The 25,358-nt window shown below is 45.0% G+C and overlaps 1 protein-coding gene and 1 long non-coding RNA gene across 3 annotated transcripts in view; one reads left to right on the top strand and one right to left on the bottom strand.

Moving 5' to 3' along the window:
• The window catches only part of LOC133371213 (cysteine-rich hydrophobic domain-containing protein 1-like), a 41,711-nt gene extending 24,483 nt beyond the window's left edge, over positions 1–17,228 (top strand). Inside the window, exons 4-7 of one of the 2 annotated variants that reach the window (XM_061598392.1) lie at positions 2,270–2,425; positions 8,143–8,199; positions 10,474–10,533; positions 12,299–17,228. In XM_061598392.1, coding sequence (XP_061454376.1) covers positions 2,270–2,425; positions 8,143–8,199; positions 10,474–10,533; positions 12,299–12,349 — 324 coding nt within the window. In that variant the 3' untranslated portion in view covers positions 12,350–17,228. The remainder of the gene's footprint in view (positions 1–2,269; positions 2,426–8,142; positions 8,200–10,473; positions 10,534–12,298) is intronic. The other variant, XM_061598393.1, reaches the window with a different exon arrangement.
• On the bottom strand, positions 1,067–25,358 carry LOC133371214 (uncharacterized). Its single transcript, XR_009759276.1, has 5 exons — positions 25,112–25,358; positions 12,389–12,434; positions 4,172–4,330; positions 2,255–2,413; positions 1,067–1,580 (listed from the first exon to the last, which is right to left on the bottom strand). It is a non-coding gene; the product is annotated as an uncharacterized LOC133371214 (long non-coding RNA).

Genomic DNA, 25,358 nt, shown 5'->3' with positions numbered 1-25,358 from the left:
AAAATACATAAAATACAATTAAAATACTATATATATACACACACACACAGATTAACATTAACGTTTTGTTAATACAATAAAAACCTTTTGTTAATCACAATTACATTCATATATATATATATATATAGTAAGTAGTAATTTATTATTGCTTTTAGCCATAGGCCATCGCAAATATATATATATATATATATATATATATATTTATTTATTTAATTACATTTCTAGACCGCCCTATAGCAGAAAGCTCTCAGGGCGGTGTACAACAAATATATATATATATGTATAGGGAGTGGTACTAAAGGAGACTACAAAGGTAAAATTTAACGTAGAAGGCATAAAATCAGGCTGTACCTTCAGTCCCTCCCAAAGGCTCTCCGGAACAAGATCGTTTTCAGAAGTCTCCGGAAAACCATCAGGGAGGGAGCAGAGCAGACTTCATTGGGTAGGGTGTTCCAAAGCTTGAGGGCCACAGCTGAAAAAGCTCTCTCCCATGTGCCTATCAGTCTAACGTCTTTCATCCAGGCACGCAGACGAAACCGGAGGCAGATTATCTTAAATCCCGGGCAGGTTCATATGGGCATAAGCGGTCCCTCAGGTACATTGGTCCAAGCCGTTTAGGGCTTTAAAGGTCAGGACTAGCACTTTGAATTGGGCCTGGAAGCAAATTGGGAGCCAGTGGAGTCAATAAAGCACAGAGGTGATATGCTCCCTGCGCTGTGCTCCAGTTAACATTCTGGCTGCTGCAATCTTTGTTTCTGAGCGTTCTTGTACTAAATTATTTTTAGTGCCCTAGCTGTAGATCATAATAATCAGCATGAAAATAGTTCTCAAGTACAAATGTTCAAAGTAACACAAAATAAAATAAATTTGCCTCAAAGCAGTATTGCATAATATTTAAAGCTCATAGGAGAAATACAAATATTAATAAAAGTGTAAAAAAACCCAACAGCCTGAAATTTTATTTTATTTGCAGAACCTTTTATTTGCAACAAAAAGTTAACTTGCAGAAACTTTATTCTGAAACCTTAAAGACAGAATTGGAACATTCTGCACTAACCCTGTCAAATTTGGAGGCAGTGAATTACTTATAAGAGACAATGAATAAAAAACAGTGCAATTCAAAACAAGTAGTTGTCTTTGTTTTAAGGACATGTGTGAAACATTTAAATTACTAAGAAAACTGGTGTGAATATATAATGATTCTGAGGCACTTTTCGCATTCTGCCATCTACTAACAGTTCTGAATTTTAGACTGATCTATGTTCAGGTGACACTTGAAGAGCTGTCTCTTTCATTCGCAGAGCAGAATATTTTTCTTCTTTGTATTATGCTTTCTGTTGTTTTGAGGGTGCAGATTACCAGGCCTTAAAGCACACACAGCATATGACCATTAGGTCCTTGCAATGACCATAAGCAGTTAGATTTTCTTTGGACCTCTGTAGTCTGATCTCGATTTTAAAAGATTCAGAATGTCAAGGAGGACACTGACATCTATGGGCCACTTCAGGAGAGAAACTGATGCCTCTACTAGAGCTTGATTGCCATTGGGGATATGCATTATTCTGGTTCCAGAGGAACAGCTGTTGCAACAAAAACAAGAAACAGTCTTGGGTCACTTAAAAACTGACAATTTCTATTAGGATATAATGGAAGGTTATGTCACATTATTCTGTGTTCTCCAAAATGTGCCAAATTGCACCCAACATAATTTTTTATTTCTGTATCTTTTGAAATATGTTTTACACAAAATGGCTAGTAATTGAACAGTGACCAGAATGTTTAAGCTGTTTCTTAGAAAAACAATACAAAGTGATGCTCTGCTATTGCTAGGGCAAGATGAGGCATGTTTCTTTTCTTTTCCTCCTCCCACTCAGGTGAGATTTTATGGAACTTGTTTTACGATAAACTGTCTGCATACCTAAATGGAAAATATTGTCAGATTCCCGAGGCCTGGCAATACTGTGTCTGCATAGGCACTGAGTGAAGGAAAGAAAGATACCACCTCTTGATTAGATGTAAAGCAAAGACATTTAGGCCATTTATGCAGGCAAGAAATAAAAGCAAGAGAAATGTGAATGAATAACAAAAATGTTTGTAAAGTAACTAAAACAAATGCAGCACAGATTTAATTCTTAATTATGAGTACATTTTCTCACATAAAAGGCTGGCAACAAAGTTCTGATTCTTTATTTTTCTTCTATATGGAATTGGCTTCTTCCATTTTATATATAGTTCCCAATATGAGTTTGATTACCTGTTTTTTTTCCAGGTTGCCCCAGAAGAATTCAAGACAAGTATCAGTCGTGTAAATGCATGTTTAAAGAAGAATCTCCCCATCAGTGTAAAATGGCTTCTCTGTGGCTGTTTGTGCTGCTGCTGCAGCCTGGGATGCAGCCTGTGGCCTGCTGTCTGTCTTAACAAAAGAGTAAGTATACATGTCACCCTAACTGTGTTACCAATAGCTTCCTGCAGTTGCTTACCCTCTTAATTTCTGAATTGCTTTTGAGATTGTTAGTTACCCAAACTTTTCTTCTGGAATATATTTCAAAATAATCCACATCTTTCTTGTACCTGGCCCTAGAACATCCTTTGCTGTCAGATTCTTGTCATTGCCTAAGTAACGGAAGCTAATTTTGTGAATCAGATTCACAACCAAGTGGTTAAAAATAATTAAAATGACATAATTTGTGGAGTTTGTTTTATAAAAAAAATCAGTTGATTGAAACAGCATTTTCCTTGATAAAGAGTCCTGTGTGACGTGTGGCTTTCAGTTTTCTACCCGCCTATTTATTTCTGTGAAGCTGCAGCTGACGATCTCTGTGAGCAGACACTCTGATAAACTATTTGCTGTTTGTTTTCTTGGTATGATTTGCTCATAGTCTCTCAGAACCTTTAAGTTTCATCCATACCCACAGCATTTTAAGTTAGAATGTATTAGAATGCTGCATTATGTTTCTTTTTAGATGCCTGAATTTGTTCCGTTTCCCCTCAATAAGCCTTACTTTTACTTAAGTGTCTTTGTTTTGCTTTCATTCTTTTGTCATCCAGACCTTAGCCAACTGCTCAAAAGGCAACAGAAGTCTGGAAAATAAGGAAAATATAGAATAAGGTCTGTTTTAGTCTTTTTGGTGAATCCTGAGGAACCTCTGCACACTTGGAAGTAAAGAAGGTGGTGATCATAGCTATCTCAGTAGGCTCCAGCAAGGAATTTGGCAGGCGTATTCTTGCTTGAGTGTTAAGTCACTTCAGATCAGTTTTGGAGTCATACGTTGGGCCACCAAAATCAGTCTACGGACTTGTGACAGAAAGCTTATGTTGTCACAACTGAATCCTCCAGGACTGTTCCATCAGGTGGCAGAGCAGAGAAGCAGGGCTATTCCATTGCTTCTGTTGAGAGACCAGCTGCCTTTGGGCTTCTCTCAGCTGTTCACCTAGTAGCAGCTGTCTAAACCGATTCTATCCCAGCTGGCCTTTATGAGAAGTGTAACTTCAAGAACTGGTGCCTGAGCTTGCTTTCCCCTATCCTCCCTCCTCCTCCCTTTTTCCTTGTGTATCATATCTTATAGACTGCAAAATTAGGGGAAAACGCTTTAAATATAACGTGGCGTAAGCCAGGGGTGGGTAACCTGTGACCCTCCAGATGTTGCTGGTCTCCAGCTCTTCTCAGCCCCAGCCAACATGACCAATGGTCAGGGATGATGGGAGCTGGAGAACAGTAACATCTGGAGGGCCACAGGTTACCCAACGCTGATCAACACATATAGCTCATAACCTGTTTCTGGGCTGTGTTACTTCAGACTATAGGTAGGAATGGCATTAGTCAGTGCTCACTTCAACAAAAACAAGTCCCTGTATATATAAAATTATCATTGTGGAGAAGGCTAGGTTAAAAAGCTCATTTCTGATACCTAGTTTTCCTTGTGCAGCCTAAGAACATTGGAAGATCCCTGCTGTATCAGAGTTCCATCTGGTCCAGCATTCTGTTCTCACAGTGGAAACCAGATGCCTATGGGAAGCCTACAAACAGGACATAAGTGCAATAGCACTCGCCTGGTGTTTTTCTCCAGCAACATGACTAGGAGCAAATATATAAGGGGAGCATTCAATAATGCCGTCTCTTCTCTCCCCCCTCCCCAATCCTGTAGTTTGAATTGGCACAAGCCAGGGATACCTGTAGTTTGAATTGGCACAAGCCAGGGATACTTCAGGGCCGAACACTCATACAGTCAAACATCCTGACCTGAACAAAATTTATATAAGCACTGAAAGCTGGCTGGCTGGATCAGGCAAAGGCACTTCTCTTTCTCTTTCCTCAGTGGCCCACAGATACCTGCAAACAGGACATTTATTTATTTATTTATTTTATTTTATTTTATTTATATACCGCCCTAAGCCAAAAAGGCTCTCTGGGCGGTGTACATAAGAGATAAAACAAACACAATATATAAATACAATAAGTATAACAAAATCAAAGATCAAAACAAACAATAACAAAGAACCAACAACGTCAAAATACAACAATAATGAAAATACTGATAAAATACACTATAAAATACAATTTAAAATACACTTTAAAATGCCTGGGAGTATAAAAAGGTTTTCATCTGGCGCCGAAAGGATAGCCGCGTCGGCGCCAGGTGTACCTCATCGGGGAGACTATTCCATAGTTCGGGGGCCACTACCAAAAAGGCCCTAGTTCTAGTCACAACCCTCCAGGCTTCTCGATGGGATGGCACCCGGAGGAGGGCCTTAGATGTTGAGCGCAGTGTACGGGTAGGTTCATATTGGGAGAGGCGTTCCACCAGGTATTGCAGTCCCATGCCGTGTAGGGCTTTATAGGTCAAAACCAGCACTTTGAATTTAGCCCGGAAACAAATAGGAAGCCAGTGCAGACGAGCCAGAACAGGTGTTATATGAGTGGACCTTCTGGTCCGCGTCAGTAATCTGGCCGCTGCATTCTGGTCTAGCTGTAGTTTCCGAACTATCAAGGGCAGCCCAACGTAGAGCGCATTGCAGTAGTCCAGCCTAAAAGTTACCAGAGCGTGAACAACTGAGGCGAGGTCGTCACTGTCCAGATAGGGACGTAGCTGGGCTACCAGTCGAAGATGGTAGAAAGCATTCCGTGCCACCGAGGCCACCTGGGTCTCGAGAGACAAGGAAGGATCGAAAAGAACTCCCAAGCTACGAACCTGTTCCTTCAAGGGGAGTGTAACCCCATCAAGGACAGGATGAACATCCTCCATCTGGGCAGTGAAGGCATTCACCAACAGCGTCTCGGTCTTGTCAGGATTGAGCTTCAGTTTGTTAGCCCCCATCCAGTCCATTATCGCGGTCAGGCAACGGTTTAGCATGTTAACAGCCTCACCTGAAGAGGATGAAAAGGAGAAATAGAGTTGCGTGTCATCAGCATACTGATGACAACGCACCCCAAAACTCCTGATGACCACACCCAGCGGCTGCATGTAGATGTTAAAAAGCATGGGGGACAGTACCGATCCCTGCGGGACTCCACAATGGAGAGTCCAAGGTGTCGAGCAATGTTCCCCAAGCACTACCTTCTGGTGACGACCCACCAAGTAGGAGCAGAGCCACTGCCAAGCAGTACCCCCAACTCCCAACTCCGTGAGTCTTCCCAGAAGGATACCATGGTCAATGGTATCAAAAGCAGCTGAGAGATCAAGGAGAATCAACAGAGTCACACTCCCCCTGTCCCTCTCCCGACAGAGGTCATCATACAGGGCGACCAAGGCTGTTTCAGTGCCAAAACCGGGCCTAAAACCGGATTGAAATGGATCAAGATAATCAGTGTCATCCAAGAGCCCCTGGAGCTGGCCGGCAACCACCCGCTCCAGGACCTTGCCCAGAAACGGAACATTTGCCACAGGTCTATAGTTGTTCAAGTTATCTGGGTCCAAGGAGGGTTTCTTCAGGAGTGATCTCGCCACCACCTCTTTTAGGCAGTCAGGGACCACTCCCTCTCTTAAAGAGGCATTTATTACCTCCTTGGCCCAGCCGGCGGTTCCGGTCCTGCCAGCTTTCACCAGCCAAGAGGGGCAAGGATCCAGTACAGACGTGGTCGCCCGCACCAGTCCAAGGATCCTGTCAACATCCTCAAGCTGCACAGACTGAAACTCATCCAATAAATGAGGACAAGACCGTGATCTGGATACTTCATTAGGTCCAACTGCTATAATATTGGAGTCTAAGTCCCGGCGAATGCATGCGATCTTATCTTGGAAGTGCTCGGCGAACTCATCACAGCAGGCTACAGATGAATCTATAATATCCCGAGGACCAGAATGTAAAAGCCCTCGCACAATTTTAAAGAGCTCCACTGGGCGGGAGAGTGATGACTTAATAGTATCAGCAAAATATCTATTTTTTGCTGCCCTCACCGCTACTATATACTGCTTAGAACAAGCACTTACCAAGGTGTAATTGCATTCATCGGGAGTTCGCCTCCATCTGCACTCAAGCCTCCTCCTCTCTTGCTTCATCGCTCTCAGCTCCAAGGTATACCATGGAGCTGTATGAGCTCTGCATAGGAGGGGGCGCATGGGAGCGATCGTGTCAACCGCCCGGGTCATTTCCGTATTCCACAGTTCAACCAGGGCTTCGACAGGAGCGCCAGTCTTCTCAGTCGGAAAAACCCCCAGAGCCCTTTGGAAACCCTCAGGATCCATTAGTCTCCGGGGGCGGACCAATTTAATAGGTCCCCCGCCCTTGCAGAGGGAAAGGGCTGCTGTGAGCCTAAACTTCAGCAAGCGGTGATCTGTCCATGACAAAGGAATAGATGATAAATCCCCAACCTCCAGATCACCATCTCCATGTCCAGTGACGAAGATCAAGTCAAGGGTATGTCCCGACACATGCGTCGGGCCAGAAACAAATTGAGACAGCCCCATGGTTGTCATGGAAACCATGAAGTCCTGAGCCGCCCCAGATAAAGCAGTCTTGGCATGGACGTTGAAGTCCCCCAGTACCAATAGTCTAGGAGACCGCAACAATACCTCCGAGACTACCTCTGTCAGCTCAGTTAGGGAATTTGTTGAGCAGCAGGGCGGGCGGTACACCAACAAAATTCCCAGTCTGTCTCTCTGGCCCAGCACAAGGTGGAGACATTCCAAGCCAGTTGTCACCTGGACAGGGTGCTTGGTGAGTGAGAAAGAACTCCTATAGACCACAGCAACCCTGCCTCCCCATCCTTCGGTTCTACCATAATGCTGAACCATATACCCAGGTGGGCAGATCTGGGAAAGAGCAACTCCTCCCTGATCACCCACCCAGGTCTCGGTTATACACGCCAGGTCGGCAGCCTCCTCCACAATCAAATCATGAACAAGGGAGATCTTATGATGTACCGACCTGGCGTTTAATAACAGCATATGGAGATCCGAAGGCTGACTGACAAAACAACCAGCAGTCCTGGGGATGTGAGGAGAACCGGAACAAGTCACAGGCACTATTTGTCTGGGACGAGTTCCCCTTACCTGGCCCGTTCTCCTCACAACACCATACCCCCCATTACCCGTCACTACGCTAATTGGGGCCCCCGAAAGTCTCCCCGAACGATATATAATACTCTCCCCCAGGCACATATTAAATAACTAAAACTCACAAATGCACATACACCTGATTACACTCACAGCAAACAATACACATTAACACCAATACATACAAGAACTCACACACAAACACACACACACGTCCACAATCAAACAGTAAAAATTCACACAATACGACCAATCAATTAATTAAATAACTACACAACTTCCAAATGAAAACACATATACCAACCAACTCTATCATTCATACAAACACCATACACATTCAACCATATTAATTACATCCAGGTGGCAACAGTGAGTTAAAATGACATGAGCACTATAGCACTCTCCTCACTTGTGCTCCATGTGGTATTCAATCTAGATGATATCTAAACTGGAGAAGACTACACAACTCCCTTTCTGTTGCGTTGTGTTCCCAATCACCCTGCCTTATTTGAATAGAGCAGAGGAGGTAGGAGATCCTTTGCAGAACCTTTTTGTCAATTTCAGCTGACTCTTGACCCAGTTTTATGGGCCATATTTAAGGAAGTTGATTGAAATCATATTCTAACCTGTGTCTGGCTATCTTTTCTAGACTACAAGATCAATTCAGAAGTTGTTAGAATGGGAAAATAACAGATTGTATCATAAGGTAAGCAGAGGAGTGGCTGTTTTAACCGTGGTGGAGTGCTCTGTTTTTTCAGTTTCAGTGTGAATACAGTTACTATAAGCAAGTTGTGTTTGGTTTACGGAAGACACATCACTATGTCAAAGATGCGTATGGCCTATGTGCTATAGCCTAATAAATACAATACACACAAATGGCAATTTGATGTTGTGCTAAAGACTGTGCTGCTATTAAGGTTCTGGTTAATCAAATCTGCCAGACTGGGAGTGGCTGACTGGTTGGCATATTTAATTAACACCTCCCTAAGGGAATGTTCTATGCCAACATTGTTGAAGGAGGCTGTGATAAGACATTTTTAAAAGAAGCCTTCGTTAGATCCTGCTGATCTTCACAACTTCCGCCCAGTCTCTAAACTCCCCTTTCTGGGCAAGGTGATTGAGAGGGTAGTGGCTGCTCAGCTCCAAGTTTTCCTGGATGAATCGGACTATCTAGACCCTTTTCAATCAGGCTTCGGGCCTGGTCATGGGACAGAGACTGCCTTGGTCACCCTGCTTGATGACCTACGCTGGGCATCAGACGGGGGCGTGCATCCCTGTTGGTGCTGATGGACCTTTCAACGGCCTTCGATACCATCAACCATGGTATCCTTCTGAGCCGTCTTGCTAGGATGGGTCTTGGAGGCACTGTTTTACAGTGACTCCACTCCTACCTGACAGACAGGACCCAGAAAGTGGTGCTGGGAGACTACTGCTCGACCCCCTGGCCATTGGCCTACGGGGTCCCGCAGGGTTCCATTCTGTTTCCCATGCTCTTTAACTTTTATATGAAACCGCTGGGAGAGGTCATCAGGAGATTTGGAGTGCAATATCATCAATATGCTGATGACACTCAGCTCTATCTCTCTCTACCACCTGATTGCAGGGAGGGAGTGCTCATCCTAAACCAGTGCCTGGAGGCTGTGAAGGGCTGGATGTGGGCTAATAAACTGAAACTTAATCCAGACAAGAAGGAAGTGTTGCTGGTCAAGGGGAAAACTGTGCCAGGGATAGGGTTGCAACCTATTCTGGATGGGGTTGCACTCCCCTTAAAGGAGCAGGTCCACAGTTCGGGAGTCCCCCTGGATAGAGCCCTGCTGCTTGAACATCAGATGTCTGCGGTAGCCAGGAGTGCTTTTAGCCTACTCAAACTGGTCTACCAGATGCGTCCGTTCCTGGAAGTAGTTGACTTGGCCACAGTGACACATGCATTGGTGACATCGGGGCTGCCTTTGAAAATGGTTCAGAAATTACAGTTGGTTCAAAATGCAGCAGCCAGAATGTTAACTGGAGCACAGTGCAGGGAGCATATCACCCCTGTGCTTTATCGACTCCACTGGCTCCCAATTTGTTTCTGGGCCCAATTCAAAGTGCTAGTCCTGACCTTTAAAGCCCTAAACGGCTTGGACCAATGTACCTGAGGGACCGCTTATGCCCATATGAACCTGCCCGGGATTTAAGATAATCTGCCTCCAGTTTCGTCTGCGTGCCTGGACGAAAGACGTTAGACTGATAGGCACATGGGAGAGAGCTTTTTCAGCTGTGGCCCTCAAGCTTTGGAACACCCTACCCAATGAAGTCTGCTCTGCTCCCTCCCTGATGGTTTTCCGGAGACTTCTGAAAACGATCTTGTTCCGGAGAACCTTTGGGAGGGACTGAAGGTACAGCCTGATTTTATGCCTTCTACGTTAAATTTTACCTTTGTAGTCTCCTTTAGTTCTGACCTTTAAAGCCCTAAACGGCCTTGGACCAATGTATCCGAGGGACCGCTTACGCCCATATGTACCTTCCTGGGATTTAAGATCATGTTGCTCTGCTCTCCTCTGCATGCCTGGAATGAAAGATGTTAGATTGACAGGCACACGGGAGAGAACCTTTTCTGCTGTGGCCCCCAAGCTTTGGAATACCCTACCCCAAGAAGCCCGCTCTGCTCCCTCCCTGATGGTTTTCTAAAGACTTTGGAAAACCATCTTGTTCCAGAGAGCCTTTGGGAGGGACTGAAGGTACAGCCTGAACTGATTTTAGCCTTCTATTTTAATTTTATCTCTTTAGTTCCTTCACTACCACCCTATATGTGTGTGTTTGTGTGTGTTGTATTTTATGTATTTTAATTTATTTTAATGTTTTTCTGATTTTTATTGCGTACAATTTTATTATGGATGCGTTCGATCTTATTGTAAGGCCCTATTATAGGGTAGAAGGGCTTGATAGAAATATCTTAAATAAATATAAAGGTAACACTGAACATTATATGATTTTCTAGCTTGGTTTGCACTGGAAGTTGAGTAAAAGGAAATGCGAAACTAGCAATATGATGGAGTATGTAAGTAGTTTCTGCTTCTCAGTTTTATCAGATTTGTCAGTTACGAAAACGCTTGTTTCCTTTTTTTCCTGACTGATCTGTCAATTTATAGCTTTTATTTGGGACAAAACACTTTTAACACTTCTGTTCTATGCACACTTAATTTGGGAATAAGTCTCACTGAAATCCACAGGTTCTCCTTCTGACTAAACATGGGTAGAATCAGCCATGTATACTTCAGTGTAGTTCACTGGATCCATCTCTTGTCTGAAGGGAGAGCCTGCCTTACTTAACGCGCACAAAGTTAGTAGCATTAAGAGTCGCTGCCGTGATTTGCTCTTCCAAGTTGTAGCCTTAATCTAGTTCCTTGCCTGTGTTTATTAATGGTGCAGTTTGGGTAGGGCAGGAAAGAGATGTCTCTTATTTTCCTCACCCCCTTCCCCCACCCTGTCTCCTTCCCTTTCTCTTCATACCACGTACTGTAGGTTGGTTTCTTTTGTTGTGTGGCAGACCAATGCAGCATATATTTTAGAAATATTAAACTGCTTGGTACTGGGTCCTCATACTGCTAATGGTGCAAATTGATTTTCTTCCAGTGTTGTCCGTTTGCCCTGTATTGGCTATTGTCTTGCGGATATCACAAATTTATTATAAAATGAAACAGATATACAGAACAAATACTTCTAAAATAAACTACTTCCTACATTTTACCCTTAGACTCTTAGGACTTGGACAGTGTAATCATAAACATCGAGGCACATCTTTCAATTCTGTTTAGTTATATGTACTTTTCCTTCTTTTTCTGTGGTGGTATCTGTCCTTCACTATTCTGGTTAATGTTAATATATCTGTTTAAGTAAATGTAGTCATCTTGGGCCCATCAGACCTTTTTTAAAATCAGCCGTGGCTCTTAAGCACGTTACTAGCCTTCACAGTTGTAGAGACAAGGGGGTAGCCATGTCCTTTCACTTACATGGTCTATATCTTTCGAATTTTACAGAATCATGTTGGAATTTCTGAACATTTGAGACCGAGAGTACTGTGACAGTCTTGGGATTCTCAGTTACATGCAAATATGTGCAGATTTCTTGTTCAGCCTATAGTGGCCATTAGTTGAATTATTTACCTCCTCTTAGGCTAATTAGGGCATGTGTGTATATAATTAGTTTGGGGGCTTAACTCATTCAGGAAAAGTTTCAAATTGCCAGGGTCACATGTTATAATTGGTCCCTTATTTGCTCAGTGTGGCACAGTGGGAAGAGAGGTTGTGCACAGTGTCACACTGGCAGCAAAGTTTGGGAAGAGGGAAGTATATTTCAAGCTCCCCTTTTCATGCATTGGCTGCTTTAGGGTTGCAAAAGTGTCTTTCTCCTACATTGCACCACTCATCCATGTAGAACTGTTAGATAGGCTGATAACTCTGCCCTCAAAGTAATTGGTGCCGTGGGTGTGGGGAGGGAGATAAACAACTGGAAACCAATTTCATCTTAAAAGATGAAAACCACCAAGTAGGTCTCAGTGAAAGAGCACCTAGAAGATCTCCTAAGAAGAGCAAGGTCTAAAATCTTGCCATTGGGTACACTTCACTGTGGCATAAAACCCAAAGGCCTTATCTCAGTCAGTGTAGAAGACCTGAGTTAGACGGGCCAATGGTCTGATCTGGTCTAAGGTACCATCCCTGTTTCTACATAACATGTTGACTTCCCACAGCTTACCTAATATTCCATGCACTAAAGAGCTGAATGTATTGGTTAATGTATCTTTGTGTTTTTTCCCCCTTCTGTAGGTAATACTAATAGAATTCTTACCAAAATATCCCATATTTCGACCCGACTGAAGAGCAGTATTACCTTTCATGTTATCTGTCATTTCCTACCTGTAGTGCCTTGTAGGGGATGTTGGAGAGAAGATGGTCTACTTCGCTGTGATTTTAAAAAAACAAAAGTGTTCTTTAGTAGAGTATATTCCTTACTATGTTACTTTCTTTTGTTTTAAGAAGAAAACAATTTGCACATTTTTAATGTTAAATAATGAGGCTTGTGTGTGTACTCTTAATTTTTATTTTAAACACTTTTGATTATAAAAAGTTGCCACTATAGATATCCATGCTGATTATAGCCTTGTTCTGAGCATGCTGCGTTATAAATTTCCAAACTTATTTGTTTTCCAAATGTACATCTTAACCATTGCACCAATTTCACACTCCCTTAAATTATTGACAGAAAAAGTCAAGGTTAGCCTACAGTAGCTAGGAATCCATTTTTGATAATCCACTTGCATAAGACTTGCAGTGAACAGCACTGGTTTTGTCCTGCACTTGCAAGGTTGCTCACTTTACATCGCGTGGGTGGAACAAAGATTCATTTGCTATACACACAATAGATTTGTAAATATTACCTCATTGTACAATGGTAAGTATGGTATGACATGAAGGTTTACAAAATGTAATATAATTCCTGTTTTTCAATTGTTCTACATAGATTTATTATGAATTATGTCTGCAAGCACCCTCCTGATTGTATGGACCCATTCATATGCCATAATGGGTTTGTACGTACTACCAAATGTCAGGGTTGGGCACACTTTGTTAGTAAATGAATGCAAAAATGCATCACATTTCTCTGTTTCTGAAGATATTATTGCAACACCGGAAAGTCTAACTATATATTAAACAATTCCAAGGAGCCACAAACCAAAGTGAGTTCTTGGCTTGTGTTCCTTCCATAGCAGGCCCTGAAGCTGAACTACCATTGAAACTGGGGGGAGGGTGCGTCTTTCCAGTGCAGTGTGTGATCTGGCATTGGGGAGGTGTCTGCTGTTCATGGAGGAAACATCAATTACTCTGGGTTAAGCTTAGCAAAGTTGCAATCCTAACCCTATTTACAACTCATTGTTAGGGTTGCAGCCTATATTATGTTTAAGAACTAGGCAGAACCTAAATACAGTACAGTAAAGAAAACTATTTTTTAGCAGAGTGGTAGTTGAATGTTGTTATCTTAAAATATTGTTTGGTTGAACACACCAGAATTCATTCTTCTATGAAGATTATTCTTTTAAACATTCAAAGGTAAAATCTGAGTAAACTATACTACTGAAACAGCATAGCGATACTGGAAGCTACCAATTTCCACTATTTCAATATCTTACTGTTTTGATAATTATATGTCAAGTTATGCACTGAGTTTGGTGGCTCTGCTTTGCCTTAATTGGCAGCTTGATTTTAGAGATGAGGTATTCATCTCGCTGTCTAATAGGGACTTCTGTGGACTGAGTAATGTTGAGCACGTAAGGCCACATGTATCTGAAAAAATTCTTAGTGAGTACAGGGTAGCATTCAAGAATTGGGAAGCCAAAAGCTCATCAAAAATATTTCTGCTTTGATGTATCTTGTTAGCTTAGATTTTGGAATGGTTTGTTTACATATACTTTTACAGTGCATATTGTTTTGACTCCACACGTAATATATGTAGCAGTTCTGTGGCCATAATTGTAGCTAAAATGTTTGTGTGAGGAGGATGTTTGCAATTTCATGTTGCTTCCTTGTGGCATTGCCATAACAGTGGTGATAAGGAAAGTACCTTCATGAGCTTGGCCCCACAGCTTCTTGAGCAGACTAGAGCTCCTATGCAATCAGGATGTCCTTTTACTTAAATATTGACTGCATCTCTGTACGCATATTCCTCTTGCATGCACAGAGTTGCCCATAAAATGTAGTGGAATGGTTGAAGGTATTGCGCACTAGGACAGCTCTAAACCCCTTGGTATGCATGTTATTGCATAACTGCAAGAGCAAGGAATTCTAAGTTAATACAGTATAACTTGAGTGCAGTTGCCAGCTTGGAAATTTGAACCTTGACATGTTTAGTGTTATGCCAGGCTCCCTGCCCCAGGAGGAAATTGTTCATGGCAAGCTGTCCAGTTGGATTTAAACATGGAATGTCAAGTATTACAAGTGGAATATCAGTTCAATGGAACTTTGAGCTGATGCTTGCTGCTCAGGCCGTCTTTTTATTATTCAGTGTAGGTATTTCATGTTCTGTTAAACTGTTAATGGTATTGAACAGAAAAGGATGTGAAAGCAGAATGAATCCTTGCAAGGCCAAATAATAGGGTACAATGTGAAATGCAGTGTAGTGTTTTCCCTCGTTCATTTTAAAGTGTGTTGAGTTATGCATTGCCAAAAAGAGTAACTCTAAATATTGTGTCTTGCTTAATGTAAGAGAAATGTCTTATGCTACAGCACACTATTAAACCACAGAAATCTTAGTGTGACGTTCTCTCACCGCCTCCCCCCAAGAGTATCCCTGTGGATAGTTTCTCAGCAGTGAGAAGATTGAGCATGTGTTTGAGACTCCTTGTAATGAATTCTGAATACCATATATGTGTCTTTTTACATGCATGTTTCCTTTGTGTGGTTACAATGGAATCCCCCTACCCCCGCCAGTCTTGTTTCAAATTGTTGTAACACTGTGCCAAGCTTAGAGCACTTTCATTTTGGCATTATGTCTTAAATTAAGACTTGTACATCCAAAAACATCCCCCATCCTGTTCTGACCATTTTATATAGGTATTTGTGTTATTTGCTTCCAGTTAACTTCTCTTTCCCCCTTTTGTAGAATTAGGTTACAAATCCTGAAAGTCTCAGCTGGTTTAAAAGCTCAGTTGAATTCCAACCTTTGTCTGCCAAAGGGGTCATACTTGCTACCTGTAAGGTGTGCAAGAGCCAAATGCTTGTTAATCCAATTTCTAATGAAGAAAACATGGTCCAACATTATTGCTACTCGTAGTAGCATGCAGTATTTTGTTGTTGATTCAAATAATGTATTGCATTTTTACAGAGGTTTCCTAGTCCTCCTTGTATTTTAGGTAATGCAGGTGTAGAAAGGAACACAGGTAACTGTTTGGATTTTGGTTACACAGTGTAAGTAACCCCCCCCCCCCTTGCATGCTGATTCATCAGCAATGAGACGTTATGGAGATGTTGACCCTTTCACTTTTCTCTAAACTGCAAGGGGTACGTGTGAAGCTACAATGCACCCCTATGTGACACTTGAGAATATTGTATTCAATACCAGAGAATGTGGAACAGCCCTGACAGACTGTATTTGGTTCATGACCTATTATATTTTTCTTTGTATCTAAATGTTTGCAAAACAGAGCAGCATTGTCTTCATTCTGAAAGTAAATGACATTTAGAGTCCTATTCTGTAAAAAACAAATTCAGTTCAAGTCATTCTACTGTCCTGAATGAACGTAACACACAGCGTGAGAGGCGCACCTCAAATACTATATGGCTTTACAGGGGATTCTGGGGTGTATCTTCTTTGTTTTTTACATGGCTGTGCTGATGTTTCAAGTGGCTTACATCTTGAATTCCATTCTGCCTGTAATGCTGAACTCTTGCGCGTTTGGGCCAACCCCCATGACAGAAATCGTCCTTTTTTATATATATAACCTCTTAATTGGCAGGTAGATTTTCAGCAGGGGTGGGAAACTCCTAGGCCTCCACATAGTACTGGACTCCAACACCCGTCAGCCCTAGCCAGCATGGTCAGTGTCAGGATGGTGAGATTTGTCATCCAGCAACATCTGGAGGGCCACAGGTTCCCCATCCCTGATCTAGAGTTAACATGCCCAAGTAGCAGAAGAGGGAGTGCCTTGAATTTTTCAAATAATGTATAGTGCTGAATATTTAAAGTTACGGAATTTCATTGGCAGCGTGGAAAACCCCCAAGCTAAATGCCCTTGCTGACCTTATGCCATCAATCCCTACAAGGTTTAGAGCTATTTGCAAGGTATATGAGGGGTGGTAGAACTCCATACATATGGAGTGTCATACATATGAATTCTCTTCCACATAAGAAAACTTCATGTAGTAAACTAGCACAACAGGGTGTGCACTACACTAAACTTCCTCCCTAATACCCTATTTTATTACATGTACAAGTCTTTTTAATATGGCAGGACATTCATATATATGACGCCCCACACCTGCAGACCTCTGGTACAACCCAGAAATGTGCAACCTCATTCTGTATAATATGCAGACTGGTTATTCATTTTGTCTCAGTCTTGAAGAACTGGGAGGTAGAAAGGCGTGAGGTGAGTGGCAGTTCACACACACGTCAATGCAATTCTGCTGATCAATGAGACTTCAAGAGGACCCTTTCCTCTCTCTCTCTCTGCCCCACTCCAAACTACAGAGCGTGGGTGATGCCCAACATTAGTCCTACTTGAGGGATGACCCATTGAAATTAAGTCCATTGGTTTCAGTAGGTTTGCTCAGAGCATGATTAACATTGTTAATCACCTATGTTTTAGTAAGCTTAGTGCACTCTGGAAAAACTCAAATTGATTTTCTTGTCCTGATTTCAAAATTCCATTTGCTCATACATGTATATGTTCTGTAAAATAATGCATTTTAGTGTCCTGACAGTGATCACATTAACCTGAAAACACTAGCATTGAGCGATAAGGGGGAAATAAATGTGTTGATACTCAGTGTAAATAGTTTAACCATTTGAGTAAACAATGTTTCATAAAATATGTTCATTTTCTGCAGTTTTGTGCATTTTTAATAGTTATTTGTAACTCATGAAACTTCTGTTAAACTGTATGCATTTTAATTAAGTTCTTAACACTTCTGTTTTGTTTACAAAGTAATAGCCACTTTTTAATGGGATCTCATGCCTTGAAGTTTTTTAAAATAAAAATCTAAGCAAGCTTTGTGTCTGCAACTTCCTGCACAGATCTACGTCTCCTTTCTGCAACATACGGATGTTAGACCTTTGGGAACTACTTTTGGAAACAGGTAATACCAAGTGGATCCAAGGTGTGGTCAATGCATCTTTGCAAGAGGGAGTGGTCTCAGCCACCCTGAAAGAGGCGGTGATCCGACCACTCCTGAAAAAGGCCATCCTGGACCCATTGGTTTGTGACAACTATGCCTGGTTGCAAATACTCCCTTTTTAGGGAAGGTGATCGAGAGGGTTGTGGCACAGCAATTGCAAGTACTCTTTGATGAAACAGATTATCTTGACCCATTCCAATCTGGGTTCAGGCCTGGTTATGGGAATGAATTGGCCTTGGTCACCCTGATGGATGACCTTTATCAGAAGGATGGGGGGAGTATGACCCTGTTATTCTTACTTGATCTCTTGGTGGCTTTTGATACCATTTACCATGGTAGCCTTCTGAGTCAACTTGGTGAGATGAGTATCAGCAACACTGTTCTACAGTGGTTCCAATCCTATCTCCAGGGTTGTTTTAAAAGAACAGCATTGGGTGATTGTCTTTCGGTCCCCTGGCAGTTGTGCTGTAGGGTGCCGCAGGGTACCATCTTGTCCCCAATGCTGTTTAACCTCTATATGAAGCCTTTGGGAGTGGTCATCAGGAGATCTGGGGCAAGGTGTCAGCAGATGCTGATGATACCCAACTCTATTTCTCTTAACATCTGAATCGGGAGAGACTGTGCAAACCCTGGACCAGTGCCTGGACTTGGAGGTGGGCTGGATAAGGGCCAAATAAACTGAATCCTAGTAAGATGGAGGTGCTTTGGGTTGGTGGTTCCTGAGTCCAGAGAATTGATCTGTTGCCTGCTTTGGATGGGGTTGTACTCCCTCTGAAAGAGCAGGTGTATAGTCTGGGGGTGCTCCTGGATCCATTTTTGTTGCTAGAGGCCCAGGTGACCTCTGGCTAGGAGTGCCTTTTACCAGCTTTGGCTAGTAAGACAGCTGCAGCCATTTCTGGGCCAGGATAGCTTGACCACTGTTGTCCATGCACTGGTAACATCCAGGCTAGGTTTCTGTAATGTGCTGTATATGGAGCTGCCCTTAAGGTTGGTCTGGAAGCTGTGGCTGTGTGACTGTTCATTGTGTTGTATTGCCAACACATTACTTGCTGCTGAAACTGGCTACAGAGGTTCATGGAGTTCTTCCTGAGGCGTTGCCCAACAGCAGCACCGAACCTCTTCTACGGGAAGTAGATGCAGTAGACACCGTCAGCCTAAACTCAACTCAGCCAGCTCAGTCCTGATGCCACGGAGTTACCAATTGGGGGCAGGCTACAGTTCTTTTGGAAGACATGGGCAGCATCCACTACAGACAAGTGGGTATTGGACACAGTAAAAAAGGGATATTCCCTCAAATTCACCTGCATTCCCCTCCGACAGGTGGTCGGCAGTCCCCATGATGCAGGACCCTGAAAAGAGGCAGAGAATCCTAGATGCCATAGCTCATCTCATCGACATAGGCACCATAGAACAGATGCCGACAGGCAGGGGCCCCCTTAGTAAATGTGGGGCCCGGGGCAAAAGCATAGTTGCCCCCCCACATTCTTTTTCTCTCTCTATATATATTTAGAGAGAGATTTTATTTACGAATATATGTAATTATAATATTTACATATGAGGCTAACAACCTATTAAATACAAATATGATTACCTTAACTTCAGGGAATAGGCCTCCAGTCAACCTGTTCCATATCCGTTTCTTATTCATTCTTGCCTTCGTCCGAGGCTGTTATCTCAGCGCATACTGTGAAGGTTTTAGTGTTTAACTTGTGAAAGTTGTGTGTGTGAGTGTGTCAACAGGGGGGTTCCTTTGGTTTTGTGTCCAGTTCCCCCCCCCTTCCTTCATCTTGCATTTTCCGTTTTCCTTACAGTTTACTGTTTAACTTCTGTTGCTGTGGGAGTGTGTGTTGTGACTGGGGGGTTCATTTGGTTTTGCTTCCAGTTGTTTTCCCCTTTCCCCTTTGAATTTTCTTTTGAGATAGTTTTGGGCTGGTTGGGGCAGTTGTTAAATCCCCCCCCACTTGTTCCTGTTCTTTTTTGTCCCACTTTATTTTTGGGGATTGCAAGGCTGTTTGTGTCACCTCTGCTCCTTGGTTTTCCCCTCTATTCATTTTGCCCCGGGGGGACAGCAGCGGCGACTTCCTCCTTTTCTGAGCCATTACTTCGCCCACCAACTGAGGCTTTGTTCTTCATGTGGCTATCTCTCCTCGTGGCCCTCTACTGCAGCCGCCAGGAGCACACTGCATCGAGCCATTTCTTCTCTGCAGCAGAAGGAAGTCTGCTGCAGCGGCGACTTTGATCTTCGCGGAGGTGGCTCTCCCCCGCGGCTCACTGGTGCAGCCACCAAGTGTGGGACCCCCAAAGCGTGGGGCTGGGGGCAACTGCCCCGCTTCCCGGTGCCTAGGGGCGGCTCTGCGAACAGGTCAGCGTGGGTCAGGGGTCTTCTCTGTCTTTTTTACGGTGCCCAAACGTAATGGCAATTTCAGGGCCATTTTGGACTTGAAATTCCTGAACCGGTTCATCTGGCCCAGGAAATTCAAAATGGAGACACTCCGGTCAATTGCGGAGGCAATTCAACCCGGAGACTTCCTTGCCTCAATAGACCTTATGGAAGCATATCTGCACGTTCCGATTGTGCCCCAACACCACCGTTTCCTGAGATTTGCTTATGGAGAGCAGCAGTTTCAATACAAGGCTCTGCCGTTCAGCCTCTCCTTTGCTCTGAATTTTCACGAAACTACTGGCAGCGGTGGTGGGGCACCTTTGCACTCAGAGGGCACATGTGCACCCCTATCTAGACGATCTTATCTGGGCCCCATCTCATCAGAGGGCGAGGCAGGGTGTGGAAAGAACCATTCGCTGTTTAGAAACTCACGGCTTCGTTGTCAACATGTCCAAGAGTCACCTGTTGCCACAGCAGCTTCAACATCTAGGGATGGTGATAGACACAGAGCAGGCGAAGTTATTCCTGTTGGAAGACACGATATCCAAACTCCAGTGTCAACTATTTGCCTGTCTCAGCAGCAGGCAGGTCAGGCTGAGCGACCTGGCCAAGCTCCAGGGCTCAATGATAGCAGCGTTGGACTCCATACCCTGGGCGAGGTTTCACTCCCGAGCGTTGCAGTAGCTTTTTCTGCCTTTCCAGGACAAAATTGCTTGTTGGTGGAAGGCCTTAGTCCTTGTCCCCAGAGACGTGAGGGAGTTCCTATACTGGTGGTGCCATCTGCCCAATCTTCAGAAGGGTCTGTCCCTCAGGATTCCTTCAGTCACTGTTGTCACCACAGACGCCAGTCTCTCGAGATGGGGGGCAACGTGTCTGGCTCAGTTTGCACAGGGTACGTGGCAGGCACAGGAAAAGGTACACTCTATCAACTGGCTGGAGCTCCGGGCAGTCAGGCTGGCACTCCAACACTTCCTTTCCGCTCTACAACAAGCCCATGTGCTGATCTGCACCGACGTTTCCACGATGGCTCATTTCAACCATCGGGGGAACGAGGTCAGGTTCCCTGCAGAAGGAAACCAGTCTCCTCTTCAGGTGGGTGGAGAAACACCTGGTATCCATTGCAGCAGTGCATCTGAAGGGGACACTGAAGACCCAGGCAGATTGGCTCAACAGAGCAGGTGCAGCAGGGCGAGTGGGCTCTCCACAGGAGAGTTTTTTGTCAGCTGACTAGGAGATGGGGAATGCCTTGCGTGGATCTCTTTGCTTCCAAGCCAAATGTGCAGGTCCAACAATACATGTCAAGCTACCGGGAGTCCAGGGCTCAGGATGCAAATGCCCTCTCGGCACCCTGGCCCCGGGCTCTACTGTACGCATCCCCCCCCACCTCTCCTGCCCAGGTTCTTACGCAGGCCTAGGACTCTCCGAGCGCAGGCAGTGGTGATAGCCCCTCACTGGCCCAGACGTCCGTGGTTCTCCGATCTGGTGGACCTCAGCTCGGAACCTCCTTGGAGGCTCCCTCGGAGACAGGACCTTCTGTCTCAGGGACCCTTGCTCCACCCCGATCCAGACTGACTTCAGCTCCATGTGTGGAAATTGAGCGGCAAACTCTACACCATTCTGGCCTCACACAGATCGTCCACGCAGAGGATTTATGAGACCACGTGGAGGGCTTTCAATCGGTGGCACAGGCATAAGCTCCTATTGCACAGTGACTGCCATATTGGGATTATTCTGGATTTCCTGCAAGATGGTCTGGATCAGGGGTTGGCCGCTAGCACGCTGAAGCGCCAGGCAGTGGCGCTCGGTACCATGTTCTCTCCACCAGAGGGTGGCTCTTTGACAGCCCACCCCAGAGTAAAATGCTTTCTGAGGGGAGTGTCTATCGTTTCTCCCCCCACTCTGCATAGGTTTCCCTCTTGAGACCTGCCCTTGGTCCTTAGAGCTCTCTGTTCTCCACCATTTGAACCAGCTCGCACGTTGTCTATCAAGTTGCTCACCCTTAAGACGGTGCTTTTGGTGGCTGTGACATCTGCTCGACGGGTAGGAGAGATCGACACTCTCTCAGCCCGAGAGGAGCTTTGCACGGTTCACACAGACAAAGTGGTGCTTTGCTCAGATCCCACTTTTTTTGCCAAAGGTGAATTCGGTGTTTCACAGGGGGCAGGATATTTCTTTGCCTAACTTCTGTCCACACCCTGTTCATCCTAGAGAAAAGGAATGGCACAAACTAGACGTCAAGAGGATTCTCAGGATCTGTCTAGACAGGACTAAACCTTTCCGTAAGACAGAGTCCCTGTTTGTTTCCTTCAAAAAGGGGGTACAGGGACAGAAGGTGTCACGCTCCACTATCAGCAGATGGGTCAGGGAGTGTGTGGCCATGGCCTATCAGGCAGCCAGCAGGTCTCCTCCAAGTGGCATCACTGCCCACTCAGTCAGAGGAGCAGCGGCCACGGCTGCACTTCACAGGGAGGCTCCACTGGAGGAGATCTGTAAGGTGGCTACATGGACATAGCCATCCACCTTCACAAGACATTATAAGGTGGATAAGTTCGCCTCCGCCGATGCAGCGTTCAGCAGGAGGGTCCTTCAGAGAGTGGTGGCCTAGCCCTGCATCCCCCCCCTAGGGATGTGGGGTCCACTGCTTTGGCACATCCCATTCCTATATGCTCCATGACCACACTGACCGAGAACGGAAAGTTGGACTTACCGTGAAGTGTCCTTCTGGTCGGTGGGGAGTGGAGCATACAGTCCCACCCTGCAGGGGTGGGAAGGACCTCCTCTTCGAGGTCCATAGGTGATTTGCGTTCGTGTGGAAACCTGGATAGTGCAGAGAGGGCCTCCCATGACAACCTCCTGCACTGTCTCCTATTGTGCCATATTCTTTTACTGTTTTGCATGTTGCGTAGTTTAAGATTTACAGGTGGTCGGCCTCGCTGGGTCAGCTTTATCATGACTGGCAGTTAGAGGGTGGTTCCCTCCCCCTTACGGATGGCCGCCAACTGACACTTTATTTCAGTTTGACTCTGCCCATTCCTGTATGCTCCACTCCCCACTGACCAGAAGGACACTTCACGGTAAGTCCAATTTTCCGATTTCTGTTCTGCCTGTCTTACATTATGGAACCCAACATGTAGTTCCTAGGCATTAACCGAGGTCCAGATCTGCTTGGCTTCAGCAATAGAGCAGCCTCATGTGCCTTCAGATCATACCCTTACCTGCCTCTGAAGAAAATTCTTCAGCTGTGCAATCACAGCCTTACTACCATTCAATGCTCTGCACCTGTGATGGCCCTGTTGCTCAGTGACACCACCCAGCACTATCAAGTCAGACCAGCTGTGAGCTGTTGGGATTGTTCTGGCATCCAGATTAGCGCCTGGAGAATATAAAGCCCCTTGAGAATAGCTGTTGGCTGTTCCTACTGGTCATTGACTCGTCATGTGTGTCTGTGTCTGCATTCCAGCCACTTCTGAATGTTTGCTTTAATTTTGAGGATGAAGACCTAAAAACAGCTGTGCTGAATCAGTCAGACCAAAGGCCCAGTTACCCCACCAGTCAGTCTTGGCTATCTGGGTGGAGCACCATAAATGCAAATTTGCTGCTCAAGCTCACGTTCTGATTGTCTTGGGATAAGGAAGAACCTGAGTTTGTGGGATACTGCATTTTCTGTACAACCTGCTCCTTTTCTCAGCTAGTTGACTTGGAATTTTGGGGTACAGCTTCTGCAAAGTGGCTTGTTGCATTTATATCCCGGCTTTCCTTCCAAGGAGCTCAAGGCAGTCTGCTGCCTGTCTAAAGTAGACCACATCTAGGCTGTTTTGTGCCCCGTTTCTATAAGCTGATCTCTTGAGGGCTGAAATAAAAAATGTCCAGCGTTTCCTAAAGCAGGAAGAGCCTGCAGTAAACTTACTCCTCCCATTACATGCTGGCCTGATATTGTGCACTCAAATTCAAAGATAAATTCAGAATTATTCCATCGAGGATTAAATAGAAGCATGATGTTTGAATAAACCACGAGAATGGTGAGCCTGTGAGAACATGCAAAGAGGCTTATGGCCCCTGGGGTCAGAGCTTCCTCATGCCTGACCTAAAAGACAACAGAGATGGTGCTTGTCTGATATATACTGGGAGAGAGTGCCAAAGGGTAGGTGCTGCCACACGAAAGGCCTAATTCCCGCATGTGGATGGAGCCTCCATTTGCAGGATGACTTCTGCAGAATGCAGTGATCAATTGGGCGTATGGGGATGAGATCTTTTCTGCATCCTGGTCCCTACCTGTACAGGACTTTGTACACTAGTACCAGCACCAGGAACTTATATTTGTATTGTTCAGTAGCTAATGGGGCAGTCAGAGCAATTCTTTTAGCAGCGTCCTAACAGGATAGCAATATTGTGCCTTGGTGAGCATTTTGCACTAGCCACAGCTAGTGGCTCCGCCCCACCTAGATAGGAGGTCAAACCGTTGCTTTACCTAGCTGAAGATGTACCGTTGACGCTAATTGGCAGCAGCTCTTCAGGCACTGTGGACAAAAGTCTCCTTCCCAGCTCCACCTGGAGATGCTAGGGACTGGATCCAGGGCCTTTTGCCTGCAAGATGTGCACTGCACCACTTAACTGCCATCTGTCCAAACTGCTTCTCACATTTTCAGAATACTCAATACCCCTCTCCACTCTATCCTCCCAGGCTGGAGAACAGCTGGGTCCAGGGCAGAGCTGGAAGACCAACGACCCAACCTTCTGAGGGGCTTGCTCTGGAAAGAGAGACAAGGAGGGTCTCTTTCTATCCCAGCGATGCTACCTGCGCTGTTTTGTCTTTGGATAAAGGAGAGCAATCCCCTTCCTTCCTGTTCACGGCTATCAAGAGGAATAGACAAAAGACCTGCTCCGCGCTTACAGCGGAATGAGATGGGTGGGAGGGTGGAGCTGACTGTTCCACTTCAGGCAGAGAGGGGGGAGATACAATTCTGAAAGGTCTCCAGCGGTTTAAAAGGCAACACCTCCCCAGCCAACCATGCGGGTACAAAACCTATCGCAGAGAACGTTTATGGCGCAGCACTCTCCTTGCTGTGCCTGTTTTCTTCTTGCAAGGTTTCACACACACCCTCATTCTTTTACACAGGGCATGCTAAACTGTGTCAAAACAGTAAAATAAGGTGTGTACACGCAGCTGAGACGCGGGGTGAGCTCTGGGTTTCCCAGATGTGTGCGTCAGCCAGCCCTTTAAAGGGCCAGTGTAGCCCAGACGCTGGGAAACCACACTAGGCATAGGAAGCCCCTGCTGCAACTCTATCTGGGCGGCTTTCAAGGCTGCTCTTTCAGCCCGTTTTCTCATACAAAAAACAAAACCAGGGATGCTACCACGGCCTTACCTTCCTGGATGGTTGTTGCACGGGAAGCGCTTTAGGCATATTCCAAAGGCGCCTTACGAATGCTCAGGACAGCTCTGCGGGTCCGCGCGCGCGCCTGCCTGCCTGCCTGCCTTTACGCCTGTCCGGGACGACCCCGGCGGCACCGAAGGCTAGCCTGAAAAAAGGAGTCCGGTTGGATGCCCGCGCCGAGCACCCGTCCTTGAGAACAGGGCACACACACCCCTCCCCGGGCCTCCTTCGCATACAT

Source organism: Rhineura floridana, chromosome 16 (assembly GCF_030035675.1).
Source record: "Rhineura floridana isolate rRhiFlo1 chromosome 16, rRhiFlo1.hap2, whole genome shotgun sequence".
Classification (NCBI taxonomy): domain Eukaryota; kingdom Metazoa; phylum Chordata; class Lepidosauria; order Squamata; family Rhineuridae; genus Rhineura; species Rhineura floridana.
Note: the sequence above shows the minus strand (reverse complement) of the source record. Positions and strands in the feature narration are given on the sequence as shown.